The sequence below is a fragment of the Mastomys coucha genome, unplaced genomic scaffold (genome assembly GCF_008632895.1).
Source record: "Mastomys coucha isolate ucsf_1 unplaced genomic scaffold, UCSF_Mcou_1 pScaffold4, whole genome shotgun sequence".
Classification (NCBI taxonomy): Eukaryota; Metazoa; Chordata; class Mammalia; order Rodentia; family Muridae; genus Mastomys; species Mastomys coucha.
In genome coordinates this window covers 41,494,766-41,516,752 of record NW_022196910.1, presented here as the reverse complement: position 1 = coordinate 41,516,752, position 21,987 = coordinate 41,494,766, and the positions used below count along the sequence as shown (strand labels likewise).

At 36.3% G+C, this 21,987-nt stretch overlaps 1 protein-coding gene across 4 annotated transcripts in view; it reads left to right on the top strand.

The window, feature by feature from the left end:
• The window catches only part of Trhde (thyrotropin releasing hormone degrading enzyme), a 392,302-nt gene that overhangs the window by 329,527 nt on the left and 40,788 nt on the right, over positions 1-21,987 (top strand). For all 4 annotated transcript variants that reach the window (XM_031350072.1, XM_031350071.1, XM_031350069.1 and 1 more), the window contains exons 13-15: positions 17,382-17,529; positions 19,495-19,592; positions 21,011-21,118. In XM_031350072.1, the coding sequence (XP_031205932.1) occupies positions 17,382-17,529; positions 19,495-19,592; positions 21,011-21,118 (354 nt within the window). The remainder of the gene's footprint in view (positions 1-17,381; positions 17,530-19,494; positions 19,593-21,010; positions 21,119-21,987) is intronic.

Genomic DNA, 21,987 nt, shown 5'->3' with positions numbered 1-21,987 from the left:
CTTTTTGGATAACTTGTACTTTACATTTTTTATTCTGATGGTGTCTGCTTTTTAGTTAGCATTTGGCCCTTTAACACTAAATGTAATTAAATGTTCAGTTATATTTAGCTTTAAAATTTTTGTTAAGGTTTTGTGATCTTTATTGGTGATATGTCCACTTCGGTTCTCTTTCTAATTTCTTCCCTATAGTCATTTCACATATCTCATTACTACAGCACTTCACCACGTACATGTCATAGGAAGAGCTAATCACTGAAAGCATGGTTTGCAAAAGGGATGCTTCTTCCCTCCCTTAGCCTTCTGTGGTTACCTTACTCTTCAGTGTACATGGTATTCATCTTGGGTTTTGGTTTCCAGACAGAAAGACTGTGGGGTTTTCCTCATGCGTCTCTCCTCTCACCATGCCTGTTCTCAGGCTGCAGAAAATGCACTTAGCTCCAATCTGAAATGCAACACCATCCCCTTTCATAGCTATTACTATCATAATCAGAATAAAGATATTATCGATGAAATTAATCCTCTCAGATAACAGGTGTACGAGCAGCGACAAAGGAATATGATGTCACTTAGATGGGGGTTGGTTGAAATTCAGCTCATATGTTATAATTCATTGGGATCATGAAGTAATTTTTATCTCTTCCCAAAATTTAGTAACATGTTTATAAATATGCATAAAAGCATTTCTGTGCTCAGTTTTTATTATTTTAATTGTTTACTAAGGCATATACTAGAATTTTGTTTATGGAACTTATCAATGTGAATCTGTTTCCAACTTTTGAAACAAATTATCAAGTGGTTCTGAAAATGAGTACATTTCACAGTCAGAATATGTGTTTTCCAGAATAACTAATCTTTAGAACTGAAGCAATTTATTTTATTTTATGTATTATTTTAGACCAAAAAGTTTAAGAGGTAATCATTTAAATGTTATTTATTTACCACTTTTTAAAATTATTTTTTAGTTTGAAAAGAGAATAGACAGGTCATTCAATCTGAAATTAGATATGAATGTTTATCTTAACTCCAACAAAAATCATGACCTGAAACAAATTAATAATGTCTGTCACCCTCGTGCTAGCTATCAACAAATAGTAATAAAATGGCATTCTCAAGAGCCTTTGCTTTTGAGTATTAAACAAAACAGGGAAATTGAAACCTTCTGTATGGGCTCATGACCAATGCACACCTAATATTTCTTATTATTATGTGACAGTCATCACAGGCCAGGGCCTTATTTATTATATTAAAGAGATATAGGACACTGAGCTGATAATTCAGGCCTGTAAAACTGAATGAAAGAGGTCTCTTTTTCTCTCTCTAAAAGTCTTCACTTGACTTTTAAAAAATAACTGAGGATGGGTTTTTAGATAGAATCAATTTTTAATGTGAGTTCATTTTAATATTCTACTTGACTCCCAGTTTTAAACTTTATTCTTATTCCTCTAGAATGATTTCTCTCTAGATTTTCTTTGATTAGAAATGGCCTCATAACCTATTAGTTATTTAAAATATAGCATAAAATCTTAACTATTAAAGTTATGTGCTAATGCTATGTTTAGAATTCCAAGTAAGTGACTGAGAGTGATACATGTGCCTCTGCATAAACACACTGATGTTATTTTGAGAGCATTTTAACTTTCAACAGAACCTTTACCTACACACTTTTATTAAGTCTTACATGGTAGAAATATGCACATTTCATCAAATTGATGCTTACATGAATCTACTCATCATTTTCTTACTTGTATTACAAAATTTTATCAAATATACTAGCATACCCTAAATTTTAAAAATATAATTCCAGACTGTTTCCTAGGAAAATATGTTGAATATATGTGGTGATTATCCAACATGAATGTTAGGTAGTTTATTTATTTATTTATTTATTTATTTATTTATTTATTTTAATGTTAGGTAATTTAAAATCTAATGTATAGGTTGGAAAAATGGCTCAGTGGGTAAAGTCACTTGCTGCAAAATTTGATAGCCTGAGTTTATTCCCTGGAACAAACATGATAGAAGGAAAACCTAGTTCCTAAATTTAACACACACACACACATATACACATACACACACACACACACACACATACACACACATATCCTGTGATGATGAAGGAAAACAAAAAATAAACAACAACAAGGAAAGAGTGTTCATTTTTTAACAATACTTACAGTTTCCCCAATTCTTTAAAATGATGTTTAGAAATTATTGTAGAAAAGAGATAATATCCTGTATGTTGTGAGATACCATTCACACCAAATCTTAGGTGGTATCAGTAGTTGCTAACAGCAACTCGGCAAACCTTAGTAGTTTGGAAATAATTTTCAGAATTCTCACAATAAAGTAACTGGAAGAGATGCACATCAAAGAGAAAATCCCAATAAATCAATGAGAGAAATCATCAAATTTAGTGTTAAAAGGAATTACAACAATTACTAAGATACATACTATGACTTCAAATGTCTATATCAGTGTTTCTCAACCTTCCTACATTTTTTTTTATGTTGTGATAACCCCCAATCATAAAATTACTTCACTGCTACTTCAAAACTGTAATTTTGCTGCTGTTGTGAATCATAGTGTGAATATCTGATATTTGCTCCCCCCCAAAGGGGGTTTTGACCTGCACATTGAGAAATGCTGGGCTAAATACAGGGGAAATGTACAGACCTAAGCTTCAAGTGAGTTACCAAAATAGATGGCCACTTCACAAGTTCCTTTTGTCAACCAGCTTCACTTTTTTGTGGGATCCTCTTTTAAAGCATATAGCTCTGAATTATGCCACTAATGAGACTTTAGGAAAGAAAAGAGCAGTCCCCGTGCCAATGATACTGTAGGAAAGAAATTTCAGTCCCCCTGCAGGCTCTATCCTGCTTTGTGAAGAACCCACAAGCAATGTGGGCACACAAGTGTCTTTCCATTAAGACTTCTTTACTCAAAAGTCCTTGGAGACTCTCAATGTTGGATCCAAGCTTAGAATGTTGGAGCACATTTTTTTTCCTTGTTAAGAACTATTAACAATCTTGTAGACATTATTGTATTATATAGTTAGTCGAAAGCAACTTGTATGTTGCTTAGAAAATGTAAGATAAAGTTATATATAATATGTCTACATTTATATTCCAAAATAGAAACAACATGAGACTTTCTAAGGTGTCTAAAATAGAAATTTTATGTGGGGCTTCTTCAAAGCCACATATGTTCTAGGCTATTTTTCCTTATATAATGCCACAACGGAGGAGGTAAAAGAAAAGAAACTTGTAATCTCTCCTTTTTTCTTAAAATACAGTGTTCTTAAAAATACCATTTACTTCAGACAGTTACTAAATAGCAATTTAATCATATGAAATTAACTAACATTAATCACCCTTTTATTATTATTTATTATTGCTAGCATTGTAGCAAGAAAAGGAAGATGCTTTTAATCAAGACACACACACACATATATGTATACATATATATATATATATATATATATATATAATTACCTATGACTTTTAAAAGTTTTACTTCAGAGTCTGCATAGCCCAGGCTAGCATAGAAGTAGCAATCCTTCTGTCTCAGTTTATGAAACTTGCAGATGTGTGCCCTCATGACTGACTCAGGGCTGTTTTAGTTTTAATATGTAGCCCTTTGGTCAAACTGGAATTGTCTCAGTTACAAGATGGAGTTAAGGTACGGAGAAACATATAAGCAATTTTAATACTCCAGTCGGAACAAGATTTGTTTCACATCTGCCTACTTTCCTAGGATATAAATCACTTACAACGGTGGTGCCTAATTTTGAGGGCATGCAGAGATAGAAAGCACTGATGTGCTGAAAAGCTTAAGCAGAATAATCTACAGATGACAACTGCAAGTGTCCTGAGCAATATTGTGCACGGGGTGCTGCCGTCAACAGTCCTCTCAAAACAGCGTTAGCAGGACCAATTATTTTTGCTTAATTTCATTGTAGATATATATTTATTTGAATAAGGTAAAACATACATATTTATTTTCCTCTAATTCCTTAATACCAAACTATGAGTAGCAGTAACACTCTACAGACTCCCTAAAAAAAAAGGAGGAAAGACAAAAGAGATTTATAAAATCAAACAAACAAAAAAACTCTGCATGTGCATAAATGCAATCTAAAGATAGACACAATGCCAAGTCAGAAAGAGCACCAAATGGCAAACGCAGTCGGTTAGGAGTGAAAGCACAGGCATATTCTGAGAGCAGATAAAAGCATTTGCAGGTCTTCTATGGGGCATTGTACCCTACGACAGTAGAAGCCATACCACTAACAGGACTTCCTCCCTTGGAATATTGACCTCTGGAGGCATGCAGTGATGAATCTTTCTCCACCAGGAACAGCAGGAAAAAAACTCAAGCCTCTTAGGGAAGACATGTAAAACATTCATTTTCGTGGGAGGCAGGGGGTATGAGCGGTGGGCTGGAAGACACATATGTGGCAATTGACTTGGCAACCCTAAACTGAGGCAGCTGGAAGAAACAATTAAATGTTAAATCACCACAATGAGAACGTGCAAAGTACAGAGTTGAGCTGTGCACCACACTACTGGGTCGCCTATCTAAAATGGGAGGATGGAGAAGAGATATGCCCCTAAACAGATGGAACCCCTGATTTGATCAGAACTGGGTCTGAAATAACAACCCTAAGTGGAAAGTACGTCTGCTCCAGTCTATTCACCACAACTGCTCTCTAGCCACACTCCATCAGCAGCCACTCAGATCCTTTCAAATATGGATGATAATGATGCCTACCTGGAAGGGAAGGCATGCAGCTAGAGAAACACAGCACAAGAAATAGGGGTTAGTAATCACAAGCGTAGCAGAATTTTACCCCTTGCGGGGGTGGGGGGGAAACAAGTTAAAAATAACCATCTGTGTAATTAAGATCGAAAAGAATTAAACAAAGAAGTGTGGCTTCTATGAAGGGACAGTTTGAAGAAAGCAACTGAAGAATGTGGAAGAGAAGAATCCTTAGGAAAGAGTCTAAGGGCATTCTGGTCTAATCAGGGCAACGTTCCTGTTGATGAAGAGCTCAGGTATAAATCCTTGAAGCTCATTTTAAGTCCTGTGGAGCACACCAGTTTTCTTTACCTTCTTTAGCCCAAACTATTCATTTTCAAAGTACATTTCCATGACGGGAATTTTCAGGGGCTCCCTCTTGCACAGGTCTTGCAGGAATCACAGCCAGGGCTATGATGTCATGAGGGAAAGAGCATGGCAGGTCCAGGAGAACAGAGCCCTCTTCCCATCCTCTAGCCTTAATGTCTTTCTGCCTTTTCTTGTCTAGCGTTCTCACACGTCGGTAGAGGTGAGGTCGATGACCATCTTAGGACTGAGTGCTAAATACTCTCCTGTTCTCATTGCTTTGACCCATGGTTAGTTTTTGCACTAATCATTGCCAAGTGTGAGAGGTTGAGCACACTAATATATTGAGATTGGGGAACCTCCATGCCTGTTGCAGTTAAAGGTGATAGGAAACCATTTTCTTCAGTGGTCTAGATAGTGGTTAGTTGCCAAGGCTCCATGAAATAAGCAGCTCCACCCATGATCATGCAAGCAACCTTAATTGAGTTAAGTGGAATGTCTAAAAATTTTAAAGAGCTATGAACGTAGAAGGTAAAGTACCCTGAATGAATTTCTGGAGGAGGAAGAGAAGTAAGACAGAGAGAGTTATGATTTAATAATTGTAGTGATATGATTTAATGCATTATCTATACATGTGAAACAATTGAAGAATGGATAACATCATATAACTCATATAACTACTGATCTTTTTTTTGAGACAGAATTTCGCTGTGTAGCCCTGGCTGTTCTGGAACTTACTCTGTAGATCAGGCTGAACTCTAACTCCGAAATATGCCTGCCTCTGCCTCCCAAGTGCTGTGATTAAAGGCATGCACCACCACTGCCTGGCATAACTACTGATCTTTAACTGGAGAGAAATAACTGTTTTTATATTTTTTCTATTAAAATATCATTGAACTTACATGTAAGAATTTGAGCAAGTCACATTTTTAAAACACTAATACGTTTTTGTGAAACATATGACCATGTGGTTTTAGAGACATTTTGGAATCACATGAATTATTTTTCCAAAGTACCAAGCACATTTTTATTGTCATCTTGCATTTTTATCCTCGCTTCAACTTTAGAAAATTACCTCTGATAAGTGGAAATGAGGGTAAACTCTCAGGCTGTAAAATAGGCTCAACCATGGGGCTGTTATTAAAATTAATGAGTGTCACTGTTGGAATATGGCAAATCTATATTGTTAATGTCCTCTAATTATTAATCATCATTAAGCAGTTAGAACATCATCATCATTATTTTTCTCAAGTTTTAGGTGAACATCATCAACATTGGAGAAAATCAAGGAAAAGATAAGGTCTCCTAGTTTCTGGTGTCAGAGTCCAGCATTAATTAAATATTTCTACACCACTACTGTATGTTGGATGGCTATCCCCGGAAGCTGCTGTTGAAACAGAGAAAGTTGTATAACAATTAGAAATGCTGACTTTCAAATAACCCTCGTTCCAGGGTATGCTGTAATGTTCCAAGCAAAATATTTTGGAGCATAGAGAACAAAGATATGTTTTTATGATATTGTGCAGAGCCGGTAGTGGATTTCAGATCATTCCAATGCATTTAATTCTATGAACTGAAGCTTCTCTGGTTAATCTCACACTTGACGTACAAATCCTTCATCAACAACAACAATCCTGAGTTGTTACCATCATTTTGATGCTACCATTTACCTCCCAGTACTTGTGTATCCATCAATGTGTTCGATTTAGTCCTTTATCTCTTCAGGTCATCAATTCATACTGCAGTAAGGAGAAAGTACTCAGAGCATGACTGCCATGCCTGCGTGTATAAAGGTGATTGCAAGCTGGCACATGTATTTTGTCTCTTGACATATCTTTTTCTATATTGTGAATTATATATTTGAAGTCCCTCTTCTATCTTGGTGGCAATAAAAAAGTATTTTTACTTTCCCCATTTCATCTGTAATGACTCTGACTAGCTCTTACCTCTAATTTGGAATGGAGCATAATATTCTGAGAGGTGAGAAAATACCACTTTAAGTCATAAAGAGTTAGATTAGCTGTTTCATTTCTCTGTAAGTACAGAATATTTTACTAAGATCATAGGAGGAGAAAATGCATAGCACACACAGGAGGTGGAGTCTTCCCTGTCCCTTTTCCATCACTTTGTATTGCTTAAAACTGTTTCTTTGATGTACTTCTTTATAGCTAATCACAGCTATCTAGTTAAAGAGAAGGGAGGATGATAGCCCATTAATTGTTATTAAATTTTTAAAAGTGCTGTATCTTCATGCATGCCATAGAACAAAATGTTTAAGACTAAAAATAATAGAAATATTTCCCATGTGGTATGCAGTTGTGCATGAGCCAGGTGACAGAGTACTTTGGAATATTCTGCTTATTGATAACCAAGTCAGTCTTCTCACTTTGGTTGCTTTCTCTCTGTGGTCATACTGTCAATCCCGCTTCCCACTCCTGATTTAAGCACATGATTCACAATGACATTGGAGAGCTGTGATGCTCAGGGATTTATGGGAATTTGCGTGTAGAATCCACACTGCTATACAGCAACCCTGTCGGTTTTGTGACAGAGCCTGTTTGACTGGTCTGGGATTTATGAAGGAGATAATTCAGAATAGCGCAATAATTTTCCCTCGGTGATTACACTATCATTTGGTGCTTTGTCCCTAAGGGGAAAATGGATGTGTTGGGTTCTGTACATGGGTTTAGTACCTTGATGGACAAGTCAAGGTCAGAATACAGATGTTGAACATGTGGCTGCTGAAGTCTAGTTCTGGGTCTCCGTTCTGAAACCTGCCCATTTTAGAGCAGCTATTTAAGTTTACAAAATGCTCTCACACTTCTTTCCTTTTGTTCTTGCGGACTCTAGAGGTTAGAGTTCAGATACATCTATACTGATGCCTCTGTAGGTAAGGGTAGTAGACTCTGAGATTTACTTCTGAGATTTTTCGGTGAGTTGGACTATGTTTGGGTTTCTCTCCCTGACTTAAACCTTCTTAAAATAGTGTAAAGAATACCATGGACTTCTTAAATACCAACACTACTGTCATTTAAAATATGATCCCTGCTGAGCAGTGGTGGTGCATAATCCCTGCACCCACTTGGGAGGTAGAGGCAGGTGGCTTTCTGAGTTCAAGGCTAGCATGGTCTATAGAGTGAGTTCCAGGATAGCTAGGGCTATACAGAGAAACCCTGTCTTGAAAATAAAATGATCCTGAAGCATTAGGGAATCTTTCAGAGTCTGTTTTGAACTGTACATTTGGCATAGTAGCAATTCTGAGTTTTTGGCTACATAATGGATATACAGAACTAATAGCTAAATGGATACACACAGAGTAGTATATATGTGTTGGTTGTTGGTGACTGGTGTGTGTGTGTATGTGTGTGTGTGTTTATGTTTGGTTACTTTTTCTTTTTGTTTGGGACAAGTTGCTATTTGACAAAGATTGAAAACATTCACTTAGAGATTTACTAAGAGGTACTTGATATAGCTATATGTTAGCATCTACCTTGATAATATGAATTTAGGTAATCTGGCAATCTTTATCTCCAGGATCTGAAAGATACACTTAACCAAAATACGGAACAATGGTGAATTAAACCTATTTTTCCAGCAGTATAGTATTAGAACAAATCTCCAGGCCATTCTGAAATGTTTTGAGGGAAGAAAAAAATATAGAGGTTTAATATTTGAATGCTCATGTGCATTATAATCAACTCTATATGAGAAGCAAAACTTTCAACCGGCTTTGCGCCAGAGAAGACACGCCAAGTTATTTTTTAGTTATTTGGCTTGAGGAATAATCTTTTTTCTTTTCTAGTTTCCTGCTATCCAGATTTCTCTCAATGCAGTAATATAGAAAGTTAGAAGATTCCCTGATTTACAGGCCTTTAGGAAAATTATTTGATATCCTTGGGGCAGTAAACCAAACCTCTGCAAAAATTTCCCCTTTATTATTATTATTTATTTATTTTATTCCCATGTAGTTTCTTACTTTATTAGAAAACTTCACAGCACAATAAACAGAACTGAATATAAGTTTAAGGATTCTGTTTCCCATGGAAATCATAAGCTATCTTGAAAATATTCTTATATTCAATCAATTTATTTATTTCATTTACATTTCCTATTAATTCTACTAATTATCCCAGATAGAAAAATGCAGTTTCCTGGAAACAGAGTGTGTTTTATTTTAAAATATATTTTCTCATCAATTAAAGGATTTATTATTGGTCTCTACATTATCATATTTGCATGGCGAAGACTGAGACTCCTTGTTTCTGATACCTTCAAAAGCAAATCTTTTGCTTGGAAAAATGTCAAAAAGCAAGTGGTTGTGGCTTCCTGTCATACATTTCACTTACTAAATATAAAATTTCCAAACCAGCATATCACAAGTAGATCAATTGGAAAACCATAATTAGCTTCTTTCTTATGTGGAAAGAGCATGATTGAGTTTGTCTTCCACAGCAGCTAGCGTCAGGCTTTGAAAGCATATATCAGAGCACGTCACTTTCATCATATGTAAGAAACAATCCCAGCTCCTGCTGTGCACTGGGTGTAGATACCCACATGATGGTGCAGACTGGTGGGCCTGAAGTGCCGGAGGTATATCATATCATACTGAATTCCATCGAGCCATAGTAGAAGACTGCTAAAGAGGTAGACAAAAGTTCATGGAGGATGGATTTCACTCTGTCTGCACTGCTTTACAAGACAGTACTACCAGGCACGCACCAGGCCTCAGCTTCTACGCTCTGGCCTGGCCAGTGTACTTTGGCCATGAGGCAAGCAAAAGGTGCTTGCAAAGGCCAGGTGAGGACAACCTGCATAACAAGCTCAGCTCTTTCAATATTAATTACAGATGTGTATCTATTTTCCTAGTAAGTTAATAAAGCAGTTATAGATAAAACTACTGAAGAAAAACATTGGGGAATATATCAAAAGGTCCGGATGATTTTGATGGGCACTTAAGATAGGGCAAGACCCAACAGCCAGTCTATTTTATTTTTCTGTAATCTCTATTTAACTTCTGCTGACCCAAAACATTGCCTTCCAGCCAGTTTTCCAATTTGATGAGCCTTCAATTTAAGAGTTACTTTAATTTAAATATTATTAATTTACAAATGCTGATAAGTATGAAAGGGGAGGAAATTAATTTATTTCCTACTGTTTATGATTGCAAGTGAAAGATCACATTTTTAGCCAATGTAAAGGAGCCTTGAGTTATACAGCCTCTTCTGTCATGAATCCTGATGTCTCTACCACACCTCCAGAGATATAGTGTCTGGCTGTACTTTTTGGTCTATGAAAAAAAAATACCTTTCATAAGAACTTAGGAGAGGATGAATGCACTTTGACTTCTGGTTTCAGAGGTCCTCGGTTCATCATGGCAAAGAAGACATGGTAGATGCAGCAGCAGTAGCAGCAGTGGCAGCATCTCAACTGATGGGGCAGCAACTTGTGACTGACTATTTCCACAACTCAGAACAGAAGACAGAAAGCATAGGCTGAAATGAGAAGCATGTAGCACATTTGAAAGCCCACCTGTAATGCCCCACTCCTCCTTCTGAGACCCCTTCATGCAAGGATCACACAACCTCCCACCCGCTGGTTGGGATATTTTGGGCTGAACCCTCCCTGGACCTTGCCACTCCTAACACTACCTTGCTTTACTTTGAACTTCTATAACAGCTTATGTCATATTGGGTATTTTTGTACTAATTAAAACATAGTAAATGCAAATAAATGTGGAAAGCAAGCAAGGAAGGAAGGAAGGAAGGAGAGGTGCAGGAAATGAATCAAACAATTAAAAGTGGAATTTTGAGAGCATTTATATCTCCTATATGACATTCTTGCTTTCAGGAGAATACTTTGCTAATCAGCAAGAATGGAGATGCTCACTGAATGGCCCTGACATCTCATTGCCTATGAAGCTATTGTGTTCTTCTATAGAACACAAAAAGCTATTGGCTAGATATCAATGAGTTTAAATCTATATGTGTCAATAACAGAGCAGATAAACAAAATACTGTATCTTTCTACTACAATGTCGCCCCATCTCTCTGCAACCCTTTAACCATTGAAAATTTTTACTTTTGAGAAACTCATGATAATATATAAATTTAAGAAAACTTGGCAAATGCTCCTGATTTCTTTTATAGTAACACAATATTATTGACATAACTTGAGGAATATCTATCAAGTACGTTTTTAGTGCCAGTCTTTGCTTTAAGATATGGATTAAAATGATGTGTGGAACATGCTTTCTTTTTTAAAGGCACTGACCCCAATCAATTAAAAGAATAATATGATAAAACATTGACATGTTCTATAGTTGCATCATCATCATCATCATTATTATTATTATTATTATTATTATTAATTATTATCATCAAGATAGAGGTGCCCTGTGTAGCACTGGTTTTCCTGGAACTCAGTATAAAGGTCAGGCTGACACTATTACTGAGGCTATGGAGTGCTCACAAAAAGGGACCTATTATGACTGTCCTCTGAAAGACCCAACAAGCAGCTGAAAGAGTCAGATGCAGATATTTGCACCTAACCAATGGACAGAAGCAGCTGACCCCTGTGGTTGAATTATGGAAGGCTGAAAAAAGCTGAGGAGGAGGGCGACCCTGTAGAAGGACCAGCAGTCTCAATTAATATGGACCCCCGAGATCTCTCAAACACTGGACCACCAAATAGACAGCATACACCAGCTGATATGAGGCTCCCAACACACATACAGCAGAGGACTTCCTCATCTGTGTTCATCCAGAGATGATGCACCTAACCCTCAAGATACTGGAGGCCCCACGGAGTTTAGAAGTCAGGTGGGGTGAGGAGTGGGGGTATCCATGTGGAGACGAGGTGAGGAGGATGTATAGGATATGGAGCAGTCAGAAGGTGGATGGGGGAAGGGCGGGAATGGAATATGGAGTGTAAAAAAATAAATCAATTTAATAAAAACACAGAAAAAATAAAAGGTCAAATTAAAGAGGGGGAAAAAAGATCAGGCTTGTATCAAACTCAGAGACTTGCCTGCCTTTGAGGGGATTAAAGGCATATGCCACCATGCCTGGCTTATACAAATTATTTGTAGTAGTTAGAATAGAACTTAGATCTCAGTGCTACAGAAGCCCAGAAAACAGTTCCTAAGTCTTCAGATTGGCTTACTTGAAGAATAGGAACATGAGAAGGAGCTGGGAGAACAATTTCCTGTGCCACCTCTCATATTGTGAATTAGATGCATCTCCAAAAAGTTACTTCATTTTTCATCTTTGAGGACAATAGTTCAGCAAAGCATGGGTTGTGCATCTTTTTCCTCAAAAGCTGTACAATTACCTGAATGAGGTACTCCCTCCATGATTTCTTTGCTTTATCCTATGCTCTGAGTGCTATTGGGGTTTTATCTGAGCTATAAAATCTTTCTACAGAGAGCACGCAAAAGTCATTTAATAATGAATATTAAAGAATAACAAAAGGGTAAATCTTTTCAATTGAGCATTTCAGTAACACTTTAAAATTTCTGCCTAAGGGACATGAATAGTGTCTTTTGTCTTTTTCATATATTGTGAAATATATAGTAAGCTACTTATTAGATTTAAATGAATTCTCAATTAAGCAGTAAATGGACTTGTGAGTGAGTGAGTGTGTGAGTATGTGGGAGTGAGTGTGTGTGTATGTGTGTGTGTGTGTGTGTGTGTGTGTGTGTGTGTGTGTGTGTGTGTGTGGTTTCAGAATATTCTGAGGATATTGCTTTCCAAACCATAGATTTGAAGCATGGAAGAAGCAATTATCTTAAAAAACATATTAGAAATAAGTTACTTGTATGAAACCTAACCATCACTGAAGATCCAAGAGTTAACATTCACAGAGATTCAGAGTAGTTTTGCAACTGCACCTCTGGATCCTAAGTGAAAATAACTAGTTAAGATCAGAGCATTTGAAAATTGGCCAATATAGTCTGACTTTAATCTCCTTCTTATAAAAATGCTGTCTTGTGTGCCTAAAGATATATTTCATTGCAAGCTCCAGCAAATTGGAAAGGGAGGAGGGGAAGCAGAGGAATGAGGGGAAGGGTGTGGGGGCCCATAGAGGATGGAGAAGCAGCTAGCAGTTGTATGATGCATGTTTTAAGCTATGTCTTTAACGTCCCTCACTGCCTTGTCTCTGATTTCTTATGTCTACCCCCACCATAGTAGTGAAGAAAGGAGACCTCAGATAAGGCATTTCCCTAAATGTTAGTAAACATAGCTAGCAACACTCATCATTGGTGATGTGAATTTAAGGAAAATATTTCAATGTCAGGACACCTGTATGCTCTTTATCTTTCTGATTTCTTCAGGCTAATGTGGTGCTCCATTCACTGGTATCCACACTTTTCCTATATTGATTTTATTATCAGTAGTAGTAATCACCAAATCATTACCAGCCAATTACACAAACACATCTAAGCCAGGTAACCAACATTATCTTCTACTATCTGTCATTTTGTAAACGAAGCTGATCATCTTCTTGCCCAATTAACGGTAGCTACATATTTTGATCTAGCCGACTTAAATGCAAGCATATTGAATTATGTAGTAGGTAATTACTTACATATGGTGGTAGTGTGGCAGAATGAGGGTAATTTGAGTCTAATCTGCTTCGTATTCTCTTTGAAAACTGCATTAGAGGAGGTTAACTGCTGAAAAATATACAAATCTTCTCATGTTTGTGGGTCAAATAAAATAGTAGTTATTTTTGCTGAGACAGGCAAGTAGATTTTTCCATGAAATTCTCCAGGGTTACAGGGGAACATTAAATATAAAGTCACACTAACCCTGGCAGTGATTCACATTCATATTATGTTATTAGGTCCTTGTCACCTGGCTGTGCCTAACTATCAGGAACACTAGGGACTATGGTCTCTCTAAGGAAGAAACAGAAAACTCAGGCTTTGCTGTATGGTGGCAATATCTGCCATAAAGGCCTCAAACTGAAATTGCTCTGTTTCTGTATGTAATAGTTACTTTCCTTGCTGTATTGTTTGTTATGCGGGACTTATACCAGGCTAGCCTCACTTTTCTTCCTCTGTTGCAGAGTGCTAGATGTCTTTAAATACCTACCCCTGAGTCCCGCTTCTAAGACTTACATATATTAGCAGTTAAAGAATAAAATTCATCAACTACTTTGAGAACTTTTTCAAGTTCTCAAACTTGTAGTTATTTTCAGCAAATTATATTGAAAATATATATGAAAGCATTAAAGTATTTGGTGCCAAAATGCTTTTTTCTTTGTTTAAATTTGGTAGAGAAGAGGAGAGAGAGAGAGAGAGAGAGAGAGAGAGAGAGAGAGAGAGAGAGAGAGAGAGAGAGAGAGAGAGAGAGAGAGAAGAGAGAGAGAAAGAGAGAGACAGACTGGTGTCTATCTAATTGTACAGGAGGCATTAATTTAAAATCAGCTTTTAGCCTCTTCTCCATTGCAGGTCTATTTCTATAAAATCATTTTTAAAAGATTCATTTATATATTTTATTTATATAAGTACACTGTACTTGTCCTCGGACATACAAAAAGAGGGTATCAGATCTTATTAAAGATGATTGTGAGCCACCAAGTTGTTTCTGGAAACCGAACTCAGGGCCTCTGGAAGAGCAGTCAGTGCTCCCAATCACTGAGCTATTTCTCCAGCCCCCCCCAAAAGAATTATTTATTTTATGTATTTAAGTACATCGTAGTTGTCTTCAAATACAGTGATGGTTAGAGATGGTTGTGAGCCACCATGTGGTTACTGGGTATTGATCTCAGGACCTCTGGAAGAACAGTCAGCATTCCTAAACTCTGAGCCATCTCTCCAGCCCCAAAATCATTTTTTTTTTTTTACACAGAAAATCATATTGCTCATAAAGTACATCAGGTCTATGACATCTCTAGCTCCAGGTAATTGACTAGGTTTTAAAGTACCAGACATGGTCAGTTCTAGCTTGAAACTTAAGACGTGTGTAAAAAGTATATGCTGTCTCTAGCAATAGAAACTTATCCTCAAGTTCTAGAAGAAAAAAAAGTGACAATATCCTGCACTGTTTCTGGAGACCCCTGTATTCCTCTGACTAACTAGAAGAGGGGAAGTTCTCTTGAAAATATCTTTAATTTAAAGCATACAATGTTATTAAAAAATGATGTTCTTCTATAGTGACAACAAACCCAAGAAAGCAAAATGTAATTATTACTCAGAGAATCCTAGCTAAAAGATATTAGTTATTTACATACTTTTGTAATTAAGTTGATTTTATTTATACAAGGAAATATAAATTGTGAAGGGTGATATTATCAATACTAGTGTTTTAAACAATAACTGCTGTTAGAAAATTCTGAAATCAAGGGTAGTTACATGACCTATGATTGATCATGTGTCATAGCTAAACTGAAGTTCTTAGAATGGCACAAATTATTTTTACTTCCTTTTGAGAAATATTCAAGTGCAGCATCTGCTGTTAGTTTTTAATCACAAATAATATAAGCACAGCAGTAAACCAATATTTACATATATTTGCCTATATTCTAGCTTTACTATATCACATTAAGTACTAAATATTATGAAAAATGTGTAAATGAGAATGATAAATTTGCTTCTACCCTGACAACATTCTCTTATACACAAATAAATGAGATTTTTCTATAAAAAATAACATAAAAACAAACACCACAGTCAACTCAAGACTAAACTGTTCAGGCTGCAGAGATGGTCAATGGTTAGACCACTGGCTGCTCTCCCAAAGGGTCCAGGTTTAATTCCCAGACCCCCAAAATCACAACCATCTGTAACTCCAGTTCCAGGAAAGTAAATGTCCCCTTTTGGGTTCTGTAGCACAAGGCACGTATGTTGTACACAGACGTACATGAAGGCAAAATACAAACATACATGCACAAACACAAAGAAAATAAATACGATTTGGTTGTTGTCACATCTATCTATGTAACTATGTACCTATCTATGTATCTATCCACACCTATCTATCGATCTATTTATCTATCTATTTACTAAAAGCTTGCATGTATGCAATCTTACATGTCACAATAGTGACAGAAAGAAGCAAGCTTAACTGCTTCTTCTATAACTCATTCCTATCACTCATGAGGGTTACTCTATCATGTTTTGCTAAAATGCATACCTCTGAGACCATCTCATGGAGTATTAGCTCCTAACATAAGAATGTGAGAAGACACCGTTATTCAGACCATAACAATAATTCAGGTAAAAAAGAGTCTAATAAAATGCATGATATTGCTAATATATTTAAGATATCAATGCTAAGACCATCTTCTAATATACTATTAGATACATCACTGCCATTTCACATTTCTATCTGATCCATGGGAGATTCAAGATATACTAACCTTTTTGGTTTCTTCATTCTATAGAACCCCCTTAAATTATAGATTAAATGTACTCAGATATCTTTCCAGTGCTTAATTTCTATATGTACTAAATACTTTTATATTTGACCTGGCAAGATGGTGAGGTGGGTAATGTGTTAGCAATGTGAGTCTGATGACCTGAGTTCAGGCCCCCAGTATCCTCCTCCTCAACTTAAAATCTTGATGTTGTAGCATATGTCAGTATTCCAAAATGCACATCTGAGGGAAAGGAGGCAAAAATCAGGCTTGCTGTAAACTCATGGGCCAATTGCCACGGCATTTATAGTAGTAAGAGGGAACTGACATGCAAAGATATCTCCTGACCTCCACATGTGCACTGTAGTATGCACACACCTGCAATAACACAGCACACTACAATATACACAAACACATATACACAAAGTATCAAATTAAAAATATTTATATTATTATATGATGTACACATTTAAAACATAAATCAATATTTTAATTTTAGCTATCCTTTAGAGAATAGTATGAATTAAAAGTCATTACATAGAACGACAGGGAATCACAAGCTAGTGATCAATTACTTTCAATTACTTGTTTTACCTGAAGAGCTCCTGTCAAGGAAATATCTATTAGCTCAGTTCAAATTCCGTAGTTCTCTCCTTTACAAAAACACATTCTGATATGTTTGTATTCTTGTAACACTTTAATGCTCTGACTCTGCATGTATTTTGTGGCTCTGACACCCTAATAAGGCATTATTTTTAAAAAGAGTGACTTTATTTTTATATCATTAAGTGTCCTTTCCCCAGACTATGGTGAATTTTGCTTTCTGTCTTTTATTTGCATAAGTGAAATCTTCATTTTTGCATTAACGTGTATCTTTTCTGTATCTAATAATCATTAACTTTCTTTTGACTGTTCAGGGCAGGCTATTTGCCTCAGAATATTCCCCTAGAGATCATCAGATACCTGTCTCAGGAAAAGGATTTTCTTCCTTGGCATGCTGCCAGCCGAGCTCTTTATCCTCTGGATAAATTACTGGACCGCATGGAGAACTACAATATTTTCAATGTAAGAATATAGAATTTCTTCTTTCTAATATTCAGAAGATAAAATATTTTCTCATTATGCAACTGAGTCTGAGTTATTTCATTTCCTCTTGCCCGTTTAGGCTGTTATTTTTGTCCTGATTTTCTATGCAATACAGATGACAGATACTTGAAAAAAGAAATTTAACAGAAGCTACCTTTTATTCTGGCCTAAAAGTGTCAATTAAGCTTAAGTGCTTGAGAATTTAAGAAAGAATGTACATGGCAAATCCATAAAGTTCAAACTTACTTCTTCAGAGTTAAAGGGCTCTCTGTTCACAAAGGACTTAACCCAAGTAGAGAGATCCCAGAAAACTTAACAGAATATAGACAGTTTCAATAAAGATTCTTAGTCATTATTTTTATCCAAAAGGGCATGGTGAATTCAATGCACCTCCTTAATTAACAAGGATAAGATCAACATTGAGGCCAAAGCCCATCCATAATTGGGTCCAAGGGGATACAGGGCAGCAAACAACAGATAATCCAGGCAGACACGGAGGCATGACACACATTCCAAAATGGTACCTGACCAGATTTTCTAAGCTTAAAGCCCAGGAAACCAAAACTGTACTGCCAAGAGCACCTAATCGGATTCAATGATCATTTTGAATAATGTCAGGATTAAGTACACTTAATGAGCTTTTGATTCCTCCCCTTCTTATCACAGTTACTTTAGTGCACAGTACATTTTTCTTCAGATATTTTAAGAACCTGTGCTGTGCTTTTATGAAGTGATCCAGTGACTTATGACACAATAAGTCTGTGAATTAACATACACAATTGAAATTATTCAAAGATGGGTTGTTAGTGATTCAATATGTGATTAGAACCATCCAGGTTGTCTAATGCTTATCACAGGCACCTCATTCCCTCCACTTTTTCTTACCCAAAGGCTTAATCAAAGTGACTCTGTCAACTTACTATTTTAAAATTGAGAATAATCATGGTTTGCCTGTTCATTGTTGTTAGTTTTGCATAAGCCCTTAGCAACCGACATGCAAAGAAATGTGTCATTTGAGTTAAGGGATAATGTTTATCTGCTAGAGAAAGTCTTATATTTCCCTTTTTCCCTAACAAAGGGATGCTGAAGTATGAAACTCCTAAAAAGACAAAATACACTCTTGTATATATTTATATTTTTGAATAGTATACTTTGGTTAGATTCCTCACTTATAGTAAAAGTTAAGTGATGTTCTTACTGTAATTCTAGTGCTATCATTCCTTAGACAAAATTCTAAGATTACATTAAAGTAAGTGAGAGCATATTTTACATCGGCATTGGTATTTAAATGCATCATTAGCTCAACAGATTTTTGAAATTGTAATAATGTATGGAGGTGTTGTGTTTATCCTCTCTTCCCCTATTGGCTGGGCCAGTCTAACAGCTTTGCATTGAGTAGCTTCTATTGATGCAAAATATACAAATATTAGTTGTTTCAGTTGAAGAGCATGGCCCAGAGATTAAAACTGCTTGCTTTTCTTCTGGAGGACTTTGGTTCAATTACCAGCATCTATATTGGCTGGGTAGCTTACAATTCACTATAATTCTAGCTAGAGGAGTTCTAAGGCTGTTTTGTGCCCCTCTGTGAGCATCTATTAACAAAAGCATCCAGACCTATGAGTAAACACAAATGCAACCTTAAAAGTATATTAGATGCTCATTTTCTTAAGATGCATCTGTGTATGGTTACATGCACATGCATGCATGAATCTCACCCTGAATATTCCCCATTTCCCTTACCTTATCAAGACTGGTCATGAAAAAAAATTAGCACTGCAAATTATACAGTTAGAAGAAAAGAATACTGTCTTCTATGTCTGAATTAGTAAGTTGAGTAATAGCATAAGAAAAAAAAATACATGGAATTACCAAGGTTTAGTTTTTAAATTGCAGAATTTGGAAAGTGTGAAACTAATATCTTGGTTTCTCTCATTCTCCATGCAGGAATATATTCTAAAACAAGTTGCAACAACATACATCAAGCTTGGATGGCCAAAAAACAACTTCAATGGCTCTCTCGTTCAAGCCTCCTACCAACATGAGTACTGTTTTACTTTGTTGTCCTCTTTCCCCAGAGCTGTGCAAGTACCCACTGCTAGTTTAGTGACACTGGACTTTAGCATCTTGAGACTGCCTTTGTCTCATTCTGCATTCTGCATTTCACTTTCCAGGGAAGACTGCAGCTGAGTAACAAGTTACTGCTGTCTGGTCATGAGAACAAAGCAGTTCATGACTGGGTTTTAATTTACAGTCTGTCTGGCTTGTGATCTTGGGTCAGGACCTGAACCCCTGAGTGAAGGAGAACTAGCTCTAGAAAACACTTAGTGTGCTTGACTACCACTCAGCCTAATTCAGTCTCTTTATTCAGCATCATAGGATTTCTGTATCTAAGCCTATTTTGTGTTATCTTTCACTTACCTACCATATTAATTACTTTTTCCATGCTGTAACAAAGTAAGTAATAAAGGAAGCAAAGTTACTTTGTCACACAATATATTTCATACAATATATTTTATGCAAATATATGAGGGAGGGAGTTTCCTTCCCTCTACTCCTTCTAGACACACCCCACCTCCCTGCTCACCAAACTTCAAGTGATTGTCTCTGGTATCAAGCAAGACCAATAAAGAAAGAAGGAACAAAAGAAAGAGAGAAAGAAAGAATGAAAGAAAGGAGAAAGGAAAAAAGAAAGGAAGGAAGAAAGGAAGGAAGGAAGGAAGAAGGAAAGACAAATGAAACTCAATAAGACAAAATTAACAAATAAAACAAAACAAAAAAATGGAATCAGTGTTGTGATGGCCAAGTACTCCTGGACATGCAGCCTATCTTGGAGTTTATATATGTTTATATATATAGTGACCCTAAGTGGAAAAAATTGATTTTTCCGTGTCTGGACTGAACCTGTACAAGTCTTATAAAGGTTGTCACAGTCTTTATGAATTTGTATGTGTATCACTCCTGTTTAAAAGTAGGGTGTAATTTGATCCTTGGCTTATAAGAATACTTTCCAGGGGTCATAATGCATGGTGATGGGAGAGCAATGGGAATTATCTAATTGTGTCCACACTCAGGAAGCAAGGAGAGGTGAAGTTTATGGCTCACTTTGGTTTCTTCCCTTTTCCTGAATAAGCTCTATACCTCTGCCCATGGAATGGTACCATGTGCATTCTGGATAGGTCTTGTTTCTTCAATAAACTATCTCTTGAAATAACAGGTATATAAGAGACATATATTCATTGCTAAATTTTAATCCAATCAAGACGACAATAGAGATAACTAACATATGAGAGATGGTGGTCTGTTAGTCTCTGGCTTTCCCATATGTATATTTACTATCTATATCCAAGTACCACCCATCCATCAATCCATCTGTCCATCCAACTATCCAAAATGATTTGCTCTGATGTTTTTCAGATAGTAACATTTTCTTTAACCATTTTTTCCCTTTGAAAATGTATAGAGAGCTACGGAGGGAAGTGATCATGTTGGCATGTAGCTTTGGGAACAAGCACTGTCACCAGCAGGCATCAACACTTATTTCAGACTGGATTTCCAGCAACAGAAACAGGTAAATTGGAGCCTATCTTGCACTTCTGATGACATTTTTCAGATCTAGGTGGCTACATCCCTCTTATCCACTAGGGAAGAGCAAGGCAAGAAAAATACACAGCTGATCATTGTCTCAGCTTCATGGTGGGCAAAGTAGCAGCCTAGATGCTGCAACACACTCATTCTGGGACTGTTACTCAGGCTTTAGGCTAACTTTGTTTATCTAGGCCCCCATTCTTCATATATGTGGGGGATCACCTTGAATTAAGTATGATAACTTCCTTATATAAAAGAAATTAACTTATTTAAACTCTTAAAGGTTTTCATAAAGGTTGACGTATTTATTCAGCCACCAGCAAAGATTATCAACCAGGAAACAGAACTGGTGTTTATATGAAAAACTAAAACCTAAAGGTCAGAAGCAAGGCCTTTGCTCTTTGGGTGCCCCTGGACAATGCCCTTTAACTTGTATCTTATCTTAGAATTTTATGATACATAATATTAATACAAATGGAAAATTAAAATTATTTAATAAGATGTTTTAAAGAAAACATTATTCTACAAAATGTCACATTTTAATGAAAGTGGTAGATGTATCATACCCATATATGTCACACACACATACATACATCCTATTGATATAATGATAGTTTTTTGTATTTCCAGGAGTCTTAGTTCATATGTACATATATATATATATATATATATATGATTAAATTTCATCTGTCTTTTCTAGACCTAAAGTATCATGGTCTAAAAAAATTTTACTGATGTTAGCACTTAGTGTCCTTTGGGTTGAGTCTTCTGAAAACTGTTGCACTAGAACTGGTCACATCATAAGAGCTACCTGCCTGTTGTCCTCACCTCCTCTGAGTCTATGACATGCAA